The sequence below is a fragment of the Thunnus thynnus genome, chromosome 11 (genome assembly GCF_963924715.1).
Source record: "Thunnus thynnus chromosome 11, fThuThy2.1, whole genome shotgun sequence".
NCBI classification, from domain to species: domain Eukaryota; kingdom Metazoa; phylum Chordata; class Actinopteri; order Scombriformes; family Scombridae; genus Thunnus; species Thunnus thynnus.
Window position 1 is genome coordinate 19367301 of NC_089527.1, and position 19748 is coordinate 19387048.

The 19748-nt window shown below is 41.5% G+C and overlaps 1 protein-coding gene across 1 annotated transcript in view; it reads left to right on the forward strand.

Moving 5' to 3' along the window:
* Window positions 1-19748, forward strand: part of agps (alkylglycerone phosphate synthase) — a 31679-nt gene that overhangs the window by 9915 nt on the left and 2016 nt on the right. The window contains exons 8-19 of the mRNA XM_067603602.1: window positions 325-405; window positions 1590-1715; window positions 2047-2155; window positions 7252-7379; window positions 8398-8449; window positions 9997-10073; window positions 10159-10271; window positions 12053-12122; window positions 13180-13241; window positions 14194-14283; window positions 15634-15733; window positions 15887-15944. Coding sequence (XP_067459703.1) covers window positions 325-405; window positions 1590-1715; window positions 2047-2155; window positions 7252-7379; window positions 8398-8449; window positions 9997-10073; window positions 10159-10271; window positions 12053-12122; window positions 13180-13241; window positions 14194-14283; window positions 15634-15733; window positions 15887-15944 — 1066 coding nt within the window. The remainder of the gene's footprint in view (window positions 1-324; window positions 406-1589; window positions 1716-2046; window positions 2156-7251; window positions 7380-8397; window positions 8450-9996; window positions 10074-10158; window positions 10272-12052; window positions 12123-13179; window positions 13242-14193; window positions 14284-15633; window positions 15734-15886; window positions 15945-19748) is intronic.

Here is a 19748-nt window from a genome sequence, read left to right on the forward strand (position 1 = left end):
ACATGTGACAGTCAGGCTATAAGGACATACTAGTGTAAAACTTGCAGTATTGTAAGCAAACTGCCAAGGGACTTTCTCCACGGACTGCTGATGAGAGCAGTTTATGCCTGAGCCTGAGATATTTTAAGTCAACAGAACAGATGTAGGCAGGTTTGGAGTATAGGTGGCACACACAAGAATGTTTTTTCAAAGATCTTATAACCTGCATTGGTTGGATGACAAACTGAAACATTATTACAGATTATAAATTTTCCTGGCATAAAGCATTCACACAGATTGTTTATGACCTCCTCAGTCATGCTGTTGTTTGTCATTCATCTGCAGAACCGCATTCTCTGGATTGACGAGAAAAATTTGACTGCCCATGTGGAAGCTGGCATCGTCGGTCAGGAGTTGGAGAGATTGGTAAGTACTGCTCATCCATCCATATTCATCAACCGAAAGAGCTTACATGAATGTGAAATGTTGTGCCAACAATCAAGCTGTGTGACCACTCACATGCAGGTTGTCCATGCCCAGTCACCTTGGGTACTCTTTGCTCAGAAGGTCTGACGGTGCTTAGGGAGGAGTTTGAGACAGGAGCAGAGTGCTGAAGGGGAGAGATTAGAGAGTGAGGTTGTGGTCCTGAGCAGATGGCATCATCAAGCTAATTCAGAAAAATGGAGAAGGAGCAGGCGTTTGATGTAGAGGAATGCGTGTGCAGCATCTAAAGCAGACTCCACCTCTGCATTTAGACTGGGCCATTTTGATGGAGCAGATGGGTCTGCATTATAAACTGCCTTCCAGGGGAATGCTGTGATAAAACAAGGCCTGACGTTACCCCATCTTGTGATGAGTGCCTCTGGTGGGGGTTGTTGTTGTACTTTAAGGTCCTTATCATTATTATTATTATTACTATTACTTTTCAATGTTCTGCCTTAAGATGCAGTCTTTTAGGGGTTGAGCTTCCTTGAGGAGAATGTGTGTGTTCCTGATGATGATTCCCCTCAAACCCTGACGGATGATGCATCTTTTTGTGTGACACTCCAACATAATCCCAAAAGTACATTGTCACATTGTTATGTGGCAAGAAACTTACAATTCACTGGCAGTACTCTGTGGTTTGGGTGGGGTTGTGGAAGCTGGATATACAGCAATCACGACTGTCTGAGACCAAGTCTGTGTAATTTACAGATCCACATAAATGTGTGGAAATATCTGTATTTGTTAATTTACCTGTATGAATAAAAATGCTTAAACACGGCACTAGTGTTCAGCCATTATTTTTGCACATAACAGTCAAACAGTGGAGTTTTGCACTGCCCAAATAATGTACTGATCTCTCTTTTTAGCGCTTTCACGCTCCTTCCACTTGGTTTATTTTAGACTGTTGTAAAAATCTATGATGCCATAAAACCTGAGTTTTAGCTTTGCAGCATAACGAGAGCAGTCAAATTCTGCAGCAGACCCGCAATTATTTTTTTCCCTTTGCGTGCTGATTCTTTTTTCTTGCTATTAAAACATTCTTGTGGGTTTACAAAGTCATTGTTTCCCAAACATTTTTGCAGCAACAAATGCATTTTGTTGTTTTTTTCTCTTTTTTTTCACAGCTTAATGAGAGCGGCTACTGTACGGGGCATGAGCCCGACTCCATGGAGTTCAGCTCCCTCGGGGGCTGGGTAGCAACCAGAGCATCAGGCATGAAGAAGAACATCTACGGCAATATTGAAGACCTGGTGGGTCACGTGCTCTCTTCTTTACTTTCCTGTTTATGTTTGTTTCAAACCAGCCATGACAGTCAGGACAAACAAGTTACTGCACGGTCATTAGGAAGGAAATTATTTGCTAAATTTTGGTGGACTTTGCCCTCACCTCCAAAATACAGTGGCTACAGCATTGTTTATGAAATATGTTCACATGGGGCATGGAGATATCCCAAATATATCTATTTTTTGCTAATAGGATTTTAATACTGGTTACAGTTTGTAAATGTTTGACAGTAAAGTTTATAACTATTTATATGTTTGTTTCTCAATACAGTCATTTGTGATGTTTCTGATTTAATAGGTTGTCCACATTAAGATGGTGACTCCACGAGGTGTGATTGAAAAGAGCTGTCAGGGCCCTCGCATGTCGACAGGGCCAGACGTTCACCACTTCATCTTGGGCTCAGAGGGTTAGCTAACTTTCTCATGTGATTTCACTTCACCGAGGCATGTGGGCACATGTGCAACTGTGTCATGTGTCATGTGTTAATGTGGGTTTGTGTGCATGTCTTTAAGTCTTTGTGATAAAACAGCAACATCGGGACAGTTCTCATGCTCTGAGCCTCTTACACATTAACCAGCTTTGGTGGAAAAGTGATCTGGAGGGGTGTTAGTTAGGAACCAACCCTCCCCACCCCATCTGCGGTGCCCTGTCCTTGTGAATGCCCACAGAGAATACTGCCATATGCCAGGTTCCCCCTACATAATGAGGAGGTTCAGAGACTCTTGGCGTCACTGTGTTAAACAGCTGTGGATACAAACTTTATATTCGCCCTACAAAGCTCAGCAATCTGCTCCCTGACTGAGCTGGGATCACTGCAGAAATCTCTATTTGTTCTCATTAGAACTGATTTCAATACTTAGAAAAGACCAGTATATAAGATTAAACTCAAATATATTCCAAAATATAGTTACAAGTGACAAATTGTAGACAACTATTGAAAATGTTTCAACTTTATGAAAGTATTATTACTAGTTAATATGATTGTTAACAACTGTCAGCCAGAGTGATTTATGAGTTTCATTCATTCCTAACTGCTTTTTTAAAAGAAACTTGATATTTATTTATAAATTACCATAATACATTTTCATACATTTAAGCTTTTAAAAGTTGCATCATGACTGTGCAGTTTGACTCTGAGTTATACACTATAAACCATACTCTTCCTAGACCTGTTTAAACTGGTCACAATCAGGCTTCATATTTTGGCAGACACTTTCCATGTTTGACATATTTTATGTTAAGTCAGCATGATTTATATTCTGTCTGTATGAACACTTCAGTGAGTTATATAGAGTTTATGTAGTTTTCCTTAACCGAACCTCTCCAAAAGGAAAATGTGTAGAGCAGTGACAGGTGAATAATTTACATGCATCAGGGTTTTTGTCAACATTTCTACTGATGTAAAATTGATGGACTTCTCAAGTTTTTAGATCCATTTAATTATAAAGTCCCCATCAGTCCATCTGGGCATCGTACTATAGTAGAATTCAGGAGGGATCAAACACAACAGGTCATTTAAACAACAACAAAAATGGAGCCTTATCTGCTTGTAAATTTGGCTCAATTTAATATGTAGCTAAGAGCTGAAACTGTTATTCAATCAGCAGAAAATGAATCAGTAAATATTTTGATAATAGATTAAGCATTTAAGTCATTTTTTTCCAACAAGATGCCAAACATTCCCTAGTTTCAGCATCTCAATTAAAAGGTTTTGCTGCTTTTCTTTCTCTTATGTGAGAGTAAACCAAGAATATGTGGGTTTGGGACCGTCGATTGGACAAAACAAGCTGTTTTGAAAACAATTTCCTAAAGCCCTTCAACTTGAGATGTAATTTTTCACTATTTTCTGAAATTTTACAGACCAAATGAGAACAGATTCATCCACATAGGAATCAATAATAAAAATAATAGTTAATCATTTTTAGCAGCCCTACGTGTTTGCTTACTGTGGTCTTAAAATATGCAGTATGCTATATGATGTCTTAATATTTGACCAGATGTACAGTTGATTTAATAAAAGGGATACAGTTAAAAAAGTGTGCAGAAGGAGATGGGACAAGACCACACGTCTATGGGAGTGCAAGTACTTCTGGGAGGCCTAACGCTGGAACTAAGAGGTCACAACACCGCTTGGTCCCATTAAAATTATCTACCTCCTCACCCCCAGAAACCTCATCCTGCAGTCTGACAGTAGGCCACAACAACAACAAAGCACCACACCAAAACCCCTCAACTACGCTCTGCATGTTAAGTGGAACGCATCCATTTTATTAAAATTACTGTGAAACCTCAAGCTTCTCATTCACCGCACAACTACCGGGTCTCTCTATCTCTCTGACCTTGAAGTCGCCTGCATGCAAAGTATTTCCCCCCTCCCACCCCCCCCCCCCCCCCCGTCCCTGCTCCAGCCAGTGTACAGAATGATTGGAATAATCAATGATAATCCCTTTCTCTTTGAAACTCTTCCTAACCATTGAGGCTGTAATGTAGGTGTGTGAAGCCAACCAGTCCTAATATAATGCACAGAGTCAGTTCTTTGATTTTAAAGCGGTGGCTTTACAAGGCTCAGGGATGTGATTGTCCACTCAAGTTTTATGTTAAAAGCAGAAGTCAAATAGTCCCTCTCCTCAAATACCAATCCTGTTAGATGAGGCTGGTTTAGTAAAGACCATCACAGTAAAAATGGCTTAAGCTGCACTCTAGCGTTTCATTGCATTGCGTTCATCCTCATGAGTGTTTTTCTGACCTTGCTGCTCTTACCTCCCTTTTTTTCTCACTCGCTCACCTTCTGTTTCTTGCCTAAGCACTCTAGCTCCACCCTCTCTCTCTCTCTCTCTCTCTCCCTCTCTCTCTCTCTCTCTCTCTCTCTCTCTCTCTCTCTCTCTCTCTATCTCTCTCTCTCTCTCTCTCTCTCTCTCTCTCTCTCTCTCTCTCTCCCCCCGACTCCTCCCTGCTCCCTCTCTCAGTGGCTCCTCCTGCCTAAGGTCAGCTGGGAGGAGCCTGAGGGTCTTTCTTGGCTGAGGTGTATAATGGAGTCGCTTGTTTTTCACTGGGCCACTGGGGAGCGGCATGTGACATGTAGTGTCACTTTAGAGGGCTCATTAACGACTATAACATGCTGAGGAAACCTGCTAATGGAACCAGCAATGTTCAGGAGAGATGCATCTCTAAATGGACACCGGCTGTAGTAATACAGAACTGTTGAGTCTGTTAAATCTCAGAAAATAGTGAAAAATACCCATTACAATTTATGAGAATCCACTGTGACTTCTTGTTAAACATACCAAAATAGATAGATATTCATTAAAAAAGGAGCAAAATCCTCACATTTGAGAGGCTGAAACCAGCACCGGTATTGTGCTGATAAATGACTTAAACAATAAATAGATGATTAAAATGGGCAAAAAAGAATCAGCAAATTGTTCCAGCACCCCACAAAATGACTGTAATGCAGTATTAACATACATAGAGTGTAATATGAGATCACAGTCGTAGGAGCACACATAAACACACCCCAATAACAGCTGAAGATGGGAGTTGGCCTTTAAAGTTTATACAGGAAGCAGTTGTGAAAATGTGAAAACACTACGGGATAGAATGCAACAAAATCAATAATAGTGATGAGATACCATAATCAATAGTTATACTAAAGTTATTATATAAATAAATTAGTGTAGTAACAAGAAAAGTGGATTCACAAAAATATAGACTCACAAATTTGTTACGTCGTCTCTCACGCCAGGAATAACATAAATTTAACCAGTGAAACAACAACACAGGAAGCACAACTTAGTAATTAATCTGCTGTAGTAACAATATGCACCAAATCATAACAGTAGAAGTTAAAAGAGTAAAATATATAAAACATTTACTCAGGATGTTGTATTAGCAACACATAAGTTCTCAGAGTATAATTTTAGTGTGAACATTTGTGTGGTCACAGACAGATAGCTGTAACTATGTCAGTTAAACTGTAACAGCAGCGGTTGCTACTAGCAACAAGACATTTAACTGAACCTAACTGCTGGTGCCACAACACATAGTGAAATATTTGAGATAAAATATGCTTAAATTGTCATTCCCTTGTTATCTTTGATGTTCTTTTCTATAAACATCCACACAATGGTTCAGATATGTGATTTTTAGTAGAAACAATCATTATAGTTTGGGTTGGATATTCTATTTAGTGCTCATTAGGATGACAGAAGAATTGTTAGTTTTTTCTTACCATGTACTTTGTATCATTTACTGTCAGCCCATACAAAGTCAAAGTCAGCCTCATTTCCATGTGGCTCTCATGTCCTCCTGTCTTTTCCAGTACGTTACAGATTACTTGATCAACTACTTAACGAAAATTACATTTATTTTTCATCCAAATGTTTGTGGAATTCAGTCATTATATGCACAGTTTATTACTATGTAAAACATTTAAAGGTGTATTTTGTGGTGATTGTGTTGCATTAGACTGCATGGTTTATCCAACTCATGTACGGAAAGTTTTTTTTTTTTTTTTTTACAGCATTATGCAATCTAGTTTAACAACACCACGAACTACAGCCTCATTATTCAGGTTTCAGGGTGGCCTAAGGGTTAAGACACAACTTCTTTTGCATTTTATCCTCTTCTCTATCACCCCATTCCTGTCTGCCTCTCAACTATATATTCTCAATTATAGGCAAACATGTCTCCCAGAAATAAAAAAAACCTTGTAAAATGTAATGTTGAATTGAATTAACAGCAATCGAAAATCATAAGTTTCACAAAGGTAGAATTTATTACAGGGTTTTATATGCTGATTGTATCAAATTGTGCAGCAGTTTCTAATTTTCTGGTCACACTTCGCAAGTTTTCCATTTTTATTTTTATACATTTCATCGTGGCTTTTAAACTTTTAAGTGAACTGCCTTGTACAGACTTATCTGTCCAAAGTCACAAAATGAGCAGATACTGTTACAGCATGTGAAACTGTGAAAGATGATTGTCAACGCCATATCTTGGTTTAGAGACTTAAGGGATTACTAACAATATTCCCCAGTTTACCATGAACTTGGATGTTTGTATCAAAGCAGTTCTTTTACTATCAATCCCAGACATCTTTGCTGTGTGAGGGAGAGTAGATACTCTGGTTTTCAGACATGCAATGTGACTCCTTCAGCAGCAGCTAATGATCGACAGTGTTCAAGGTCACGAGGTCAGCCAGAGGTTTAGGTGTATCTGTATATGTGGTGCTGCTGTTGGCCTCGCTGCCTTTGATAGAGACTTGCTTTACTTCCTCATGCTCTCAGCTGATAAATCTTAGTTGTCCCCCAGTGTGTGGTAGAAAACCAGATCCACTCGGTGAAATGTGAGACAAAGGTCAACCAAAGGACCCTTGGGACATGTACCAGAACCTTGTAAAATGGTCTTAACTTCCACTCTATAAGGGGGTTAGGTCATATAAATTGTGGGAACTGACTTCCGTCTTCTTTTTCTCACTCAAAATCTCACTGTGATTTTCCACAGGAACCCTGGGTGTAGTTACTGAAGTAACGATGAAGATTCGGCCGATCCCAGAATATCAGAAATATGGCTCGGTGGTATTCCCTAATTTTGAGCAGGGAGTTGCCTGTCTTCGAGAAGTTGCCAAACAGGTAACATGATAATCTCTCCTGGAACATGGCTGGAAACTTTCTGTGTGTGTTTGAGGTGTAAGTTTTGCCCAAACTGCAACACGTGCATCTAGGTTTTCACTTACTTGTGTAAAACTGATCTGCGACAAAAAAGCAGCCAAGTGTTGTATTTTTATCTTCGAATCGTTAAAACCTAACCAGCCTAAGCTAACCTATCCCCAGTAGTAAAAATTCAACACTTTCTCTAGCTGTTACACAGTAAAACACATAATTAGACATCTATGTTGAGACTTTTTACTGATACGATACCGCAAAAAGTTTTTAGTTTGTATTAACAGCATCTTAAGTTACTCACCTGTCATTTTGGCTTTTACTCTCAAACACCTATAATGCTACTACAGGAAGGAACCTATTCTCAGTTTGCATCACAACATACGAGGAGACCAGTTAACCAGATTGAGAAGTGACAGCTATTGGCTGGTTGTCATTCAGCTGTGAGCTGTAATCTTTTCTGTGCAAGTGCAACTTGTAACAGAAGACAAGAAGTGGCGCATTTGTCAGTCAATCTCAGCACAAGATCTTTGACGTTAGCTTTGTTTTGTCAGGGCCTGAATAGTAAGAATTTAAAACGGCTCAACTGGGTTTGCATGTTATCTCGTGATCGCTTTCCTTCAGTTTCCTCTCACAGACATGCAGGTCTGATGAATTGGAGACTCTAAAATCTAAATGTAGACAACAAGTCAAGTCAAAGTCGAGGTCAAGCTGAGCCTTTGTCATAAGTGTCAGATCTCGAACGCCATTTGCCTCCAACATGCATCAGGCAACAAGAATGACTTAGTAAAGTCTGTAGACTGTATATCCAGGATGTCAAACAAGAAACCAAAAGCTTTGAAGCTAAAGCTCCAACTGTTGCTCTCAATGTTGACACCAATAAATATAATCTGACAGCTTTATTTTGGCCGAATCATTAACAGACTGATATGGACCTTCCTTTTTTTTTTTCTTTTCCTCATTTTTTTTGTTTGTTTTCTTTTTACAGAGGTGTGCTCCGGCATCTATACGACTCATGGATAATGAACAATTTAAATTTGGTAAGTTTTGTTTGATCATTCACAGTATAGGCCAGCCTACACTTAGAGTATCACATCTTACTGCTCTTAAATGAGAACATCACTCTCATTAGGGGCCTATGAGTGCTTTGTGGTACCCTTCCCTCCACAAGTAGGACTTTATGTGACTTGGTTTTAATCTTCAGGAAGTTTTTTTTGTTTCTAGGCCCAGATGTAAACTTTGGCTTTGATTAAAGCTTTGCAGCATGTGGCACTTGGCATCCTTTTAACCAGCAACATAATAGTACTCGTATTTGTTTTGAGCTGAAATTTGTTTCTCGTACTGTATCCAGTGTTTGTGTTTCTGTTTCATTGATGTACTGTATACCTCTGAGAAAAGAACAATGAATGGCAATAGTACAGCATGCAACGATTTGATTTTGCCTTCTACAACACAGAATTGTTAAATTGATTATTATTTCAGCAGCAGAATAGTTGCACAAACACACACTCACACAACCAAAAGAACTGAAGCAAGATGAAAAATGACCACGGCCAAAATGAAGTAGTTGTTACATTGAAGTTTTATGATGTTGTTTCTTAGGGTCTAGTGGAATGCATCTGGCATTACCACAGATCTCTATAAAGTTCCCCACTCTCCAGGGATCTCATTATCTCCTCTATATTTCCACTTTTCACAGAGTAGGCACTTCTTAGCATTAAGTAGGGAAGATGAAGCGACCAGGTTTTTCACTAATAACTAAAACTCGTGGTTCTATGATACCTTCTTGGGCTTATTAGTGGCTTGTCCTCACTTTTAATCATGTTGGATGTTGAGTAAGGAGAGTTGATGTATTCACAGGTCCCTTTCAGATTGGGACTACAAGTACAATTTAGTACTGCCTGTCTTGACACACAAGATGAAAAATGAGAATGTTGTAGTCAGTAGCACAATGTGTTTTGATATGTAAAAAAATAGGACCAAACCACAGAGAGGGGAGTTAACAGTAAAATTATGCCCAGTGTAGGTGTAATTTTCTCTCTCTGGATGTTGAGTATTTAATTAACGAGTATGATGGCTGCGACAGACCTAAAGACCTGCAATCACCTTTTGGAATGGAAACAATTAGGACACTAAGTGATGAAGAGACTTGAGCATGGTGGTGGGGGGGGGAATAAATGAACTGTTAAGTCTCGCTGTGATTGATAACCATCCCATTGGCCCCAGCCCCTCATTTTCGCTTGTCCACAGGCGCTTTTGTGCGTCCGATCAGGAATAAATCAAAAAGTGTGGGTGAGGAAGACGGATATCGCTGTGTCAACCCCACTTCCCTTCGGAAACCCTCTGATTTATAGTCGCTGTCGCTGGCAGCCACTGGCCAGTTGTAAAGTTATTCAAATGTTACCATTTATTTTTCCTCCTTTGTTTGAAACCCCCAAATAAATCTGACTCGCCTGCCCTCTCAGAATACTGGAGGATGCAAGAAGAAGCAGGATATGACTAATGTGTGAAAAAAAAAAATCTCAGTTTTTTCAGGCCTACTTCTGTGCAAACAGATGGTGGTGACTCTTAACTGGTGTTTTCACAGGTCATGCCCTGAAGCCTCAAGTATCTTCACTTTTCACATCCTTTTTGGACGGGTTGAAGACATTTTACATCACCAAGGTAAAAAATAATTACAAGTGAACGTCACCGGTTGCTTGCTGCGAGTGTTTTCCATGAAAAATGAACGCACCTCTTTAATCCTCAGTTCAAAGGGTTCGACCCCAACCACTTGTGTGTGGCTACCCTGCTGTTTGAAGGAAATCGCGAGAAGGTCCTGCAGCACGAGAAGCAAGTTTATGACATTGCTGCAAAATTTGGGTAAGTAGTTGTTATCTCTCCAATCAGTTAAAGATCTGCAGCCATGTAAAGCACAGAAATAACAAAGCACCATTTGGTGGGACGTTAAGTGTGATGGGGAGCTGCTTGAGGCCCTGATGTCACTTTATTTAATCAGCCATTATGTAGTAGCTGGGAAAAGAGATAAAGAAGCACTGTTACCCACTCCAGACTTGGTCTTCCGCTCAGTAGTTTGTCTTGGCGTGGATTGATGGATCACCTGTGGACGTCCTCCTGTCAGGCCAGCTTTTATGTAAAAGTAAGTGTGGTGTGGGCGGTGATAGTAGGGGCACAGCTCCCCTCACGGCAGCACAGGGCGAGAGGACACAGCCTGGGACTGCTTCGCTGTTGTGATTGATCGTGAAACGGATCAATGAGGACTTTGGTAGAAATCAGTTACCTGTCAGCCAGAGAGGGATGCCCTCTCTATCCTCAGCCTGTTCTTAAACCCTTTACAGCACCTTCATAGATAGGTTTATCCTCATATAAATTAACCTTTGTGCCGGTCCACCTGGTTATTATAATCAAGATTTATTGTTTATTGGTAATCCTGAGGGGGGGTGAAGTCATACGTTTCAACACGTTCCAATGAAGTGTTCACTGCCTTAAACTTTAAATTAACAGGTAGCAGTCAACTGTAGTTATCTAACAAGAGAGTTTTACACATGTGAATGCAAGATGTTTTCTATTCCCTTTATACTCAGCGCTTATTATTTTTGGTTCTATTTTTGAAAAACTGGAAAGTTGTTTTCAACGTACCACTTCATTCTGGTATATAATTAGCAGCTCATTTGCATGTTTCCCCATTTTTCTTTAATTTCTCATTACCAGAATGTTTTCCAAGCTGTGTTTATCAAAGTTTTCTTTTACTGTAGACTACGTGGTCAGCACCTTCCAGCAAGAAACAAAACAATTTTTGGGTGCATGAAGACAAAAAAATCTAGATGTTAATCAGTTTAAATCTGTGCTTTTAAAAAAGATCTGTGCATTATTTTCTTACAATTGTGTCAAAACCGAAAACAGTAAGCCATATATCTCTCCTGTGCATAAAATTTAAATTAAAAAGTTTGCATTTTAATAAAACAAATTTACCAAAAAAACAGCTTAAATAAGAAATTATGATACACATGTATCAACTCTATTCTTAATATAAATTCAGTGAGAAACCAGCAGCTCATTACAGCACCAGTCTAACTATATCAGGCATCCTCACTCACCGATGTCAGTGATTTTTTTTTTTTTTTTTTTTTTTTTTTTGTGGTTGATGCGTATTGATTATATATTACTGTTAGAGGTACTCTTTGGCCCAGTGCCACATTTGCAGGTAGCTGGAGTGCTGCTCTGGTAATAGCCAGCAATAAAATCTTGAGAAACTTGTCAGTTACATGCAGCATCCTCTGCTTTATTGCATTATTTCAAATAAATCGTGATCCCCCATCACATCAAGTGCCAGTGATGGATTAGTGTGGTTCTACAAGGAATATTTTCTTCTGGTGTTGGGAAACAGGAAGAAGGGTGAAAATCGATGTAGTGATTTTCTAATGAGCTTGGCCTGATTAGTTTGGGTGGTAGATGAAAATTTGATTACACACCGCAGGTGATGGATGTGTGGCTGACCTGTGGCGATGCACAGAGCACAGCTTCATTGATCTGTACATTGTTGGATTGACAGACTCCCAGGCAGCTGTTGTGAGGAGGAGCGGGTGAGCCAACAAAGCTAAAAGAAAGAGCTGTTAAATATTAACCCTGTTATCTGCTTCCAGGGGCCTGGCAGCTGGAGAGGACAATGGGCAGAGGGGCTACATGTTGACCTTTGTCATCGCTTACCTCCGGGTGGGTCACTCCTCTGGCTTTTTTTCTGGCTGAGCTGAAGGGCGGGTGGGGTTGGCAGGGAGGACGCAGTCTGACAGGACCTCTGACAGCAGATAGGATAGTGAGCAACACAAAAAGCCTGCAGAATGTGACCTCTGGAGGTCTTTGATTTGATCAGGTCACATTTGTTGCCAAGGTGTCTAACACTGAAGAGTGTGGAGACACTTTGACAACAAGAGAACATGAAAAAAGCACAGTGATTGCGGTCAGGATGACAATGGAAAGTCGTCCTCGGTCAGTCCTGTCAGAGGCCTTTCTGATTATCACTGAAACATAGAATCAGTGCGCCTGCATGCACTTAAGTAATTCTTTGCTTTCTTAAAACGCTGACTTCTAAACATCATGTAAACAAGAAATTTTCTTTCTATAATGTAGGATTTCTCCTGGAGAAAGCCAATTTAGTAGCCACATACACGATTAACCAGGTTTCTAATTGATCATTTCACATACTGATTCATCCTCTCTTCTTTTGTTCAAAGGTTTTTTTTTAATGGAACTTCACTGAGGAATATAACAAATAAACTTTTGACAGGAGTTATATTTTACTAGTTGGATCAAACCCAGGCACCCGACTGACATAAAACACACGCACATACAACTTATACCCGTACATGCAAACACATACTAACCTGTGATTTACAAAGAGGGTTGAACATGAGAAATGACGCTTATTCACATGCAAAATAATTTAATTCAAAGTCCAACAAACACTGAAACTCACACAAAGTAGCCTCTGGAAGTCTAGTAAGCCAGTTTCAACAGAAAAACTGTGGTGTTGGTCAGAAAACTCAAGGAAGCAGTATTTTCTATCACTAATACACATAAAATAAGTAAGCCTTGATAAGGTTGGAGGTGGAAGGGAAATGAGATTACTGACCTGCTGCATGTAACCAGGTTGCTACGGTGCATGTAAACATGTCCGGTAAGTTGTGTAAAGTATCTTGGTTTTATGTGTGCTTGTAAACGTACTGACTAATCATTCACTTGCCTTCTGATGTTAATATTCTGTTCTGAGCAGGACTTGGGGATGGACTACTACGTGATAGGGGAGTCCTTTGAAACCTCTGTGCCTTGGGACAGGTAAATACACACATGTAACCACCATGTTCGCATTTTGATCTCAGCAGCATGTCATTCACCATGTCTTTCTTCCCCTTGTTTACTGTCATCTCTCTACTGTTATAAACACAGCCAAGACCTGAAGGCTTTTCTCTGTTAATTTAAACAGTGTTTAGTGGTAAACATTTTTCTTTATTCACCTCCCACACATTCAGGCCTAAAAGAGTCTTCTGTCTTCCTCATGCTCCTGTTTCCCCTCCTTGCTTTTATTTCTCTTTGCCTCTGTCTTTGACATTCACCTTCATGCCTGCCTTCTCCCTCCCCATTAACCGTCTCTGCGTTGGCGGAAGCTTGCCTCCTCAGCCTACAAATGCACCATTACTGACACACACAAACAAACACACACACACACACGAGAGACCTATCTGTATGTTCAGTGTGGGAAAACACAATATGAGCCACAGATTCATCTCACATCCACTTGTGGTGTTTTCTGTATTTTCCTACATGTTCTCATCATCGTTTTTTCCTCAAACACACACACACACACACAACATTGTGTAACATGCCTGACGGGAGAGACCAAGAGATCAGGCACTGAGGCGAGCATATGTGCTTGGCTCATTACCCATCCTCCTCCCCATCCTCCACATTCCACACACGGCTGCACATGCTCAGGACTGGCGGCCATTTCCACACCAGTGGGAACCTCTAACACAATGGTCTTCATCTTAAAGTCTCTCCTCCTCTTCCTCTTTCTTGGTCTTTTGCCTATTTCTGAATTTGAACAATTTTGCATAAGAAATGAATGCAGATTAAAGCAGGTTCCCTACACATAGATATGAGTATTATGTTTTAAATACAGAAAAGTCCAGTTTGACTGCTTCTGCAGAGCATTTCATGAACAAGATACTGCAGTTCTGTTTTATCTGCTTCAGTTTTTTCAAATTTTGCCATTTACTTGTATCTCCAGGGTGTTGGACATCTGCCGGAACGTAAAGGCGCGCATCATTGGAGATTGTAAAGAGAGAGGAGTTCAGTTTCCTCCATTATCCACATGCAGGTAATGCTCGCAAACGACAGCACACGTGTAATGTAAATGTGTTGATACATCTATACTATACGGAATACTTTCCAACTTCGCTACCCTGTCTGCGGTATTCAGCCTCAAGCCCGTTCACTCCTACTGAAGACTTAAAACTCTGCGTCAGTCACACATATACAGTATCATTTTAAAAGCAGCTAAATAACTTCTTAAAACGTTACTCAAACTGGAGTAAATGGAGTACGTTGGATTGACTCAGAATAAACTGCAGTGCCACATGTCACACATGATGTGGCTCACTGATGTGTTTCTCATAGTTTTTGGACAACAGTGGAGGTTTGTGGCACAGAAGAATAAGCTATATCAGGCTTTGGCTACAAAGATAATACTTTTTGTAGGATTTTTTTACATAAAGAAATGTAAAAAAATATCACTGGATTTATCCTTTAAATGCCGTCTTAATACCATCAACTGTACACAATCTTTGCCAAATTGAAATTGTCTACAATTGGCAAAACTATGGAAGTTTCTGATCAAAGAATAAACAGGATTATAGACTGAAATGTTTAGTCAGAAGTTTTGATGTTTTATACACTTCTACTAACCCCGACCCCTGATAAGTTAGCCAGAGCCTGACAGACAGACGGCGAGCCGGTTGAGGAGCACCAGGCTGCTGCTCACCGATTGCGGACAGATTAGGCCTCAGCCTGATTATGCTACAGCCATTCATTTCCCGGCTGCAGTCTGTCACATGATTGATTTGTCCATTTAACCTCTAGAACAGTCAGTGTGCCAGGTGATGGGCCATGTCAAATGAACAAGGGCTCTGCACCCTGCTCCTCCACAGGGAGCGAGGCCAGAGAGAGACTTTGCAAACTGGAGAAGGATTATTTATTCTTAAAAAAAAGGGGTTTTTTTACACGTTTTTGATGGGAGAATGCCTGAATTCAAGTTGCATTTTATTTAGAAGCAGCCACATTAGCAATAATGATATTTTGTTCAGGGTAAAATAACAAAGGGATCAATTTTCTGTTCCACATTAAAGTGTCAGTTGAGTCATCCTGTTACGATTCGGTAAAAGCATTTAATGGCCATTTAATGTGTGTTAATGTCACGTTATTAAAGGTGCCTCCACGCTGCCTCCCCATTCTGGAAACCCTGAATGGAAATAAGGAGGGGTTGACAGGGAAAAGTAAAACCTCCCACTTTACTTTGCCTCCCAATTACAAAGGAGAAAATGCACTTATTGTATGAAAATGTCGCACTTTGCTCTTTGGATTCTTATAAATTAGATTACAGAGGGACAGTCGAAGGAGAAACATTAAAGAGTCCTCTCTGCCTGTTTAAACATGTGTCTTGCTTTTGCAGGGTGACTCAGACGTACGATGCAGGCGCCTGCGTCTACTTCTACTTTGCCTTCAACTACAGGGGACTCAGTGATCCAGTACACGTGTATGAACAAGTCGAGGTATGTTCACTTTTATTTTTATCAACATCATGGCATGGTCCAGTCCTCACAAAGATCATAATTACATCTGATGTGATGACATGTTTCATATCCAGCACCTCAGAGAGTGAATGTTAGACTGAGTGTGTTTTTTTTTTTTTTTTTATTTCCCAGCATGGAGCTAGAGAAGAGATCCTTGCCAATGGAGGGAGCTTGTCACATCACCATGGAGGTACTACAACCTGAGAAATTCATACTAAAATATGGGCACACTGAACTGGATGAAAGTCTTATAACATGAGCATTTATATTTGCACCTTCTCCCTAAATTGCAATTTGTGAAAAGAGGTTGTCGGGAGTCGTGATGACAGCATGGCGAGCTTTTCCTGCGTGCTCTTCCATGCTAGCGAGCAGGCATTCGGTCGTGCTTTCAATGTGCATTCGGTCTGAGGTCTTTCATAGCTTCCTTCATGTTTCCAAAATATGTTCCTGCAGCTCAGACGAATGGCTCTGACTCGACTATTTGTTAATTTCAGCAGTGACCAAATGAAACGTGAGCAAAGGAGGGCGGTGAAACAACTTCCTGGGTCCCATCAGGGCTAACCGAAATGGCTGCCTTATCTATATTGCCATCCGCCTCGCTGTTTTCATACATCACTTCAGGCTATTCATCACGCCTGTCAAAAACAGTATGCAGTGAATCAGCTGCGATATTAAATCACAATTTTTCCTGAAGGCGGGGACGGGTTCAAAATTAAAAGATTGCTAATAAAAAGGAGGCAGCGGGCCAGGGTAAATGATGCCGCCGTTATCGCCGGCTGTATACTGACCTCCAAACGGTGGCCCGGCCACCCCGAGCAGCCGGGGGAGGTGACAGAGGGGGGGGTGAGAGGAGGGGATATTGATGCAGCTCCTGCGTGCGAGGCCCACTCTGTAATTGTGATTAATAACAGTGGGGCTCGCTATCTGGGCGCAGACAGGCCAGTTTGTCTGCCCACAATCAGTGCTTGACAAATGGAGCTAGTTTCACTGGGTTTTGTGTATCAAACAAAACAGATGTAGTCAAGGATGGTGAGGTGGGAGGGCAGCGGAGGAAATATACATTTTTGTGGCCCTGTATTTACAGCAGGTCAGCGTTGTGCTGAGTGGGCGTAGGTAAGGGAATCTGGGCGTGTAGAGTGTCTCTGCAGGACAAAATACTCAGCTAACGACAACATGTTTAGACAAAAACGGTGACTTCAAAAAAATAAGTCAGATTTATCAAGCAAAAGCTCTGTTTGTTTGATCGTTTGCCGGTTCTGAAAGCCAGAACATTGGGAGAAATGTCCTCTTTAACTAGGTCACCAGTGTTGCAGCAGTGAAGAGTTGTTGAGCATCCATCACCGCAAGAGTCGTCCATCTATCAGCCCTGCGCCGCAGCCTCTCAACCAATGCTGTGGCTCGGCTGTATCACAGGAGCGCAGGGCCACTACCTTAGCCTGTCTTTCATGTCCTGCCCCTCCATTTGTCAGAGGGGCCCGGAGAGAGTGAAAGCAGCGCGTCAAGGGGTCAGTCTCCTCTGTATGAGGGGCCACACCGGGGTGCCCTGCATCCTCACCTGACCTTGTGGCTTAGCAGAGCTCCAATCTCACAAACTCTGCACCAGCACACAGGTCAGTGCACGCAGGAGATCAAATAATGACCTGATTTAGTGAAGTTCTCTCGCAATTCGCCCAGCGCTGCACCAGGCTTTTCTACGCAAGAGAAATATGACACTTGAAAAAAACCTGTCATTTCTGAAATAACTACCTGCACTTCTTTGCATGTCTCAGCTGCGCAGACCAAGCCTGGAGAGATTGATTGCAATAGCAAGCAAAAAAGAGAGAATATGACAAGATAGATGTGTAAATTATCACTGTGATGGAGGCAATGATGCAGTCCCAGCACCTTCTGTTTTCTCTCTCTTTTCCTGGGAGGAGGGAGGGATGGAGGTGGGACAAGGAGGGAAGGAGCGAGGAGAGGGAGGAGGTGGTAGAGACCAGGGGACTTTTTTAGTTATTGGGTAGCAGCTGATTGGTCCCTCTGTCACCATCTGGAGGTGCGTGTGGTATCAGAGTCCCTGGTGACCCCGCTGTCTGCCCTGTTTTGTTAGGAGACAGGCCCCACTAGCCTCATGCCTGATCCCCATCTGGGTTCCCCGGCTGGACTCTGATAACACGGCGCCCCCTTCCCTCAACATGCCCTATTAACACGAGGGGCTCCTCCCCTGCTCGTGATGGAAAGAGGAGGCATGTGTGCAGAGGGGAAGGGAAGGCGTGTAAACACTCCCATCATACACCTTAGTGTTTCCAGGCCTCCATATCTAATCTCGGGTATTTCTACTGCAGGTTTTGAGTGTTTACTCAGCGAGCAGCACCTGTTCCAGGCTGCTCTGTTCTCAAATCTATCTTTGTGAGTTTTGGAATGTAGATGTTGTATTTCTCCAAAGTTGGCACGCTCCAAAAGTTTACGCACAGAGATTAAGGTTAATTTCTATGCTGCTCTTTCACTCTGAGACTGACTTTTATGTCATCATTGCATTTTTAAATTCTTTTTTGGTTCTTTCTTAATGAGCCAACATGAAGTCCTTTGATTATGGCCCCCTGACTTGATTTAACCACCTCCCATCTACTGATAAAGACCAGTTATTGTTTTTTAAACAGATTTTCACTTAAAATGTTCAAACATCCGGATACTGTAAGCATGATCTTGTGATCTACTGGTCATAGGTGAATATTGTGTAATCACAACATCCTCAGTTCAATTCTGGCTGGGGACCACAACTATTATTTTCACTATCAATTAACTTAGTAATTCTTTTTTACCAATAGACATCCAAAAATAGTGGAAAAATGCCCATCACAACATTTTCAGATGATTTATTTTGTCTGACAAACAGTCTGAAAGCCAAATATGTTCAGTTTACAATGATATATAATGGAGAGAAGCAGGAAATCCTCACATTTAAGAAACTGGAACCTGAGAATGTTTGGCATTTTTACTTTAAATTTGATGAATCAATTATCAAAATTGTTGCAGATGAATTTTCTGTCATTTGACTAATCGATTCATTGTTTCAGCCCCACAACAGACCTTTGTTTCATGTCAGCCCTCTCGCCCTCTCCTCACTTTTGTCATCCTATCAAAGAAAGGCAAAATGCTAATAGTTACATTAATAAAAACATTGAGATGCTGCATTTACATATATGCAGATGATGTGGGCTTCATTTTTATGCCTGTGTTAGATCGTACCAGTAGAGAGATGATAAAATCCTGCTGGATTCAAACTGGGGACGTCGCAGTTCATTGTTGGTGTCTCAGCCACAAAAGTGTCGTCATACTGTTTGTGCCTGTTTTTTACACTTGGTCATAAAATTCTCCTTTATTAGTTTGTAGGAAATTAAAGTTTCTTTTTTAATTGAAGTTTCCCAACAAGACTTTGGCTTTCCAGTGAGGTTTCCCAGTCCTCTGTGCAGACTCCACAGACACCAGACCTCTCGCTGGCTCCAGACTCTCCACTAAGAACCTGTCGGGTACAGACGCTATGGAGTATGTCGGACTGGACAGCTGGTGAAGCAATGGGCACCCTCACTAGGCTTCATGCCACAGCCACACTCACTCCTTGGGTTGTGGTGGGAGGGGGAGGAGAAGGGAGGGTGAGGAGCGGCTGAAAGCCAAAGTCCTGCTGACAGAGGAGCATTGTGTAGCACTCCACGGTCCTCTCTGGCACCCCGTCGGCGCTCGGGCCAGTGTCAGAGGGCGCAGAAGAGCGTTCAGGACAAGCAAGCAAAACACTCTTGCAGGTTAGCCGGAGGAGCGCGCTCATGTGCACAATGAGCAGACAGAAGCACACACTGAAACACACAGAACCCCGGCGTCTCGGGAGGGAGGGAATTGGAGGGGCGTGGCGGCTCGCAGGGTGAGAGAGAAAAGAGTGAGGGAGCCGGGGACGGCCCGCTACAGCCGCCAGCCGGCCCCTCCTCTGGGAACACACAGAGCCTAATGAGTTTGATAGTCT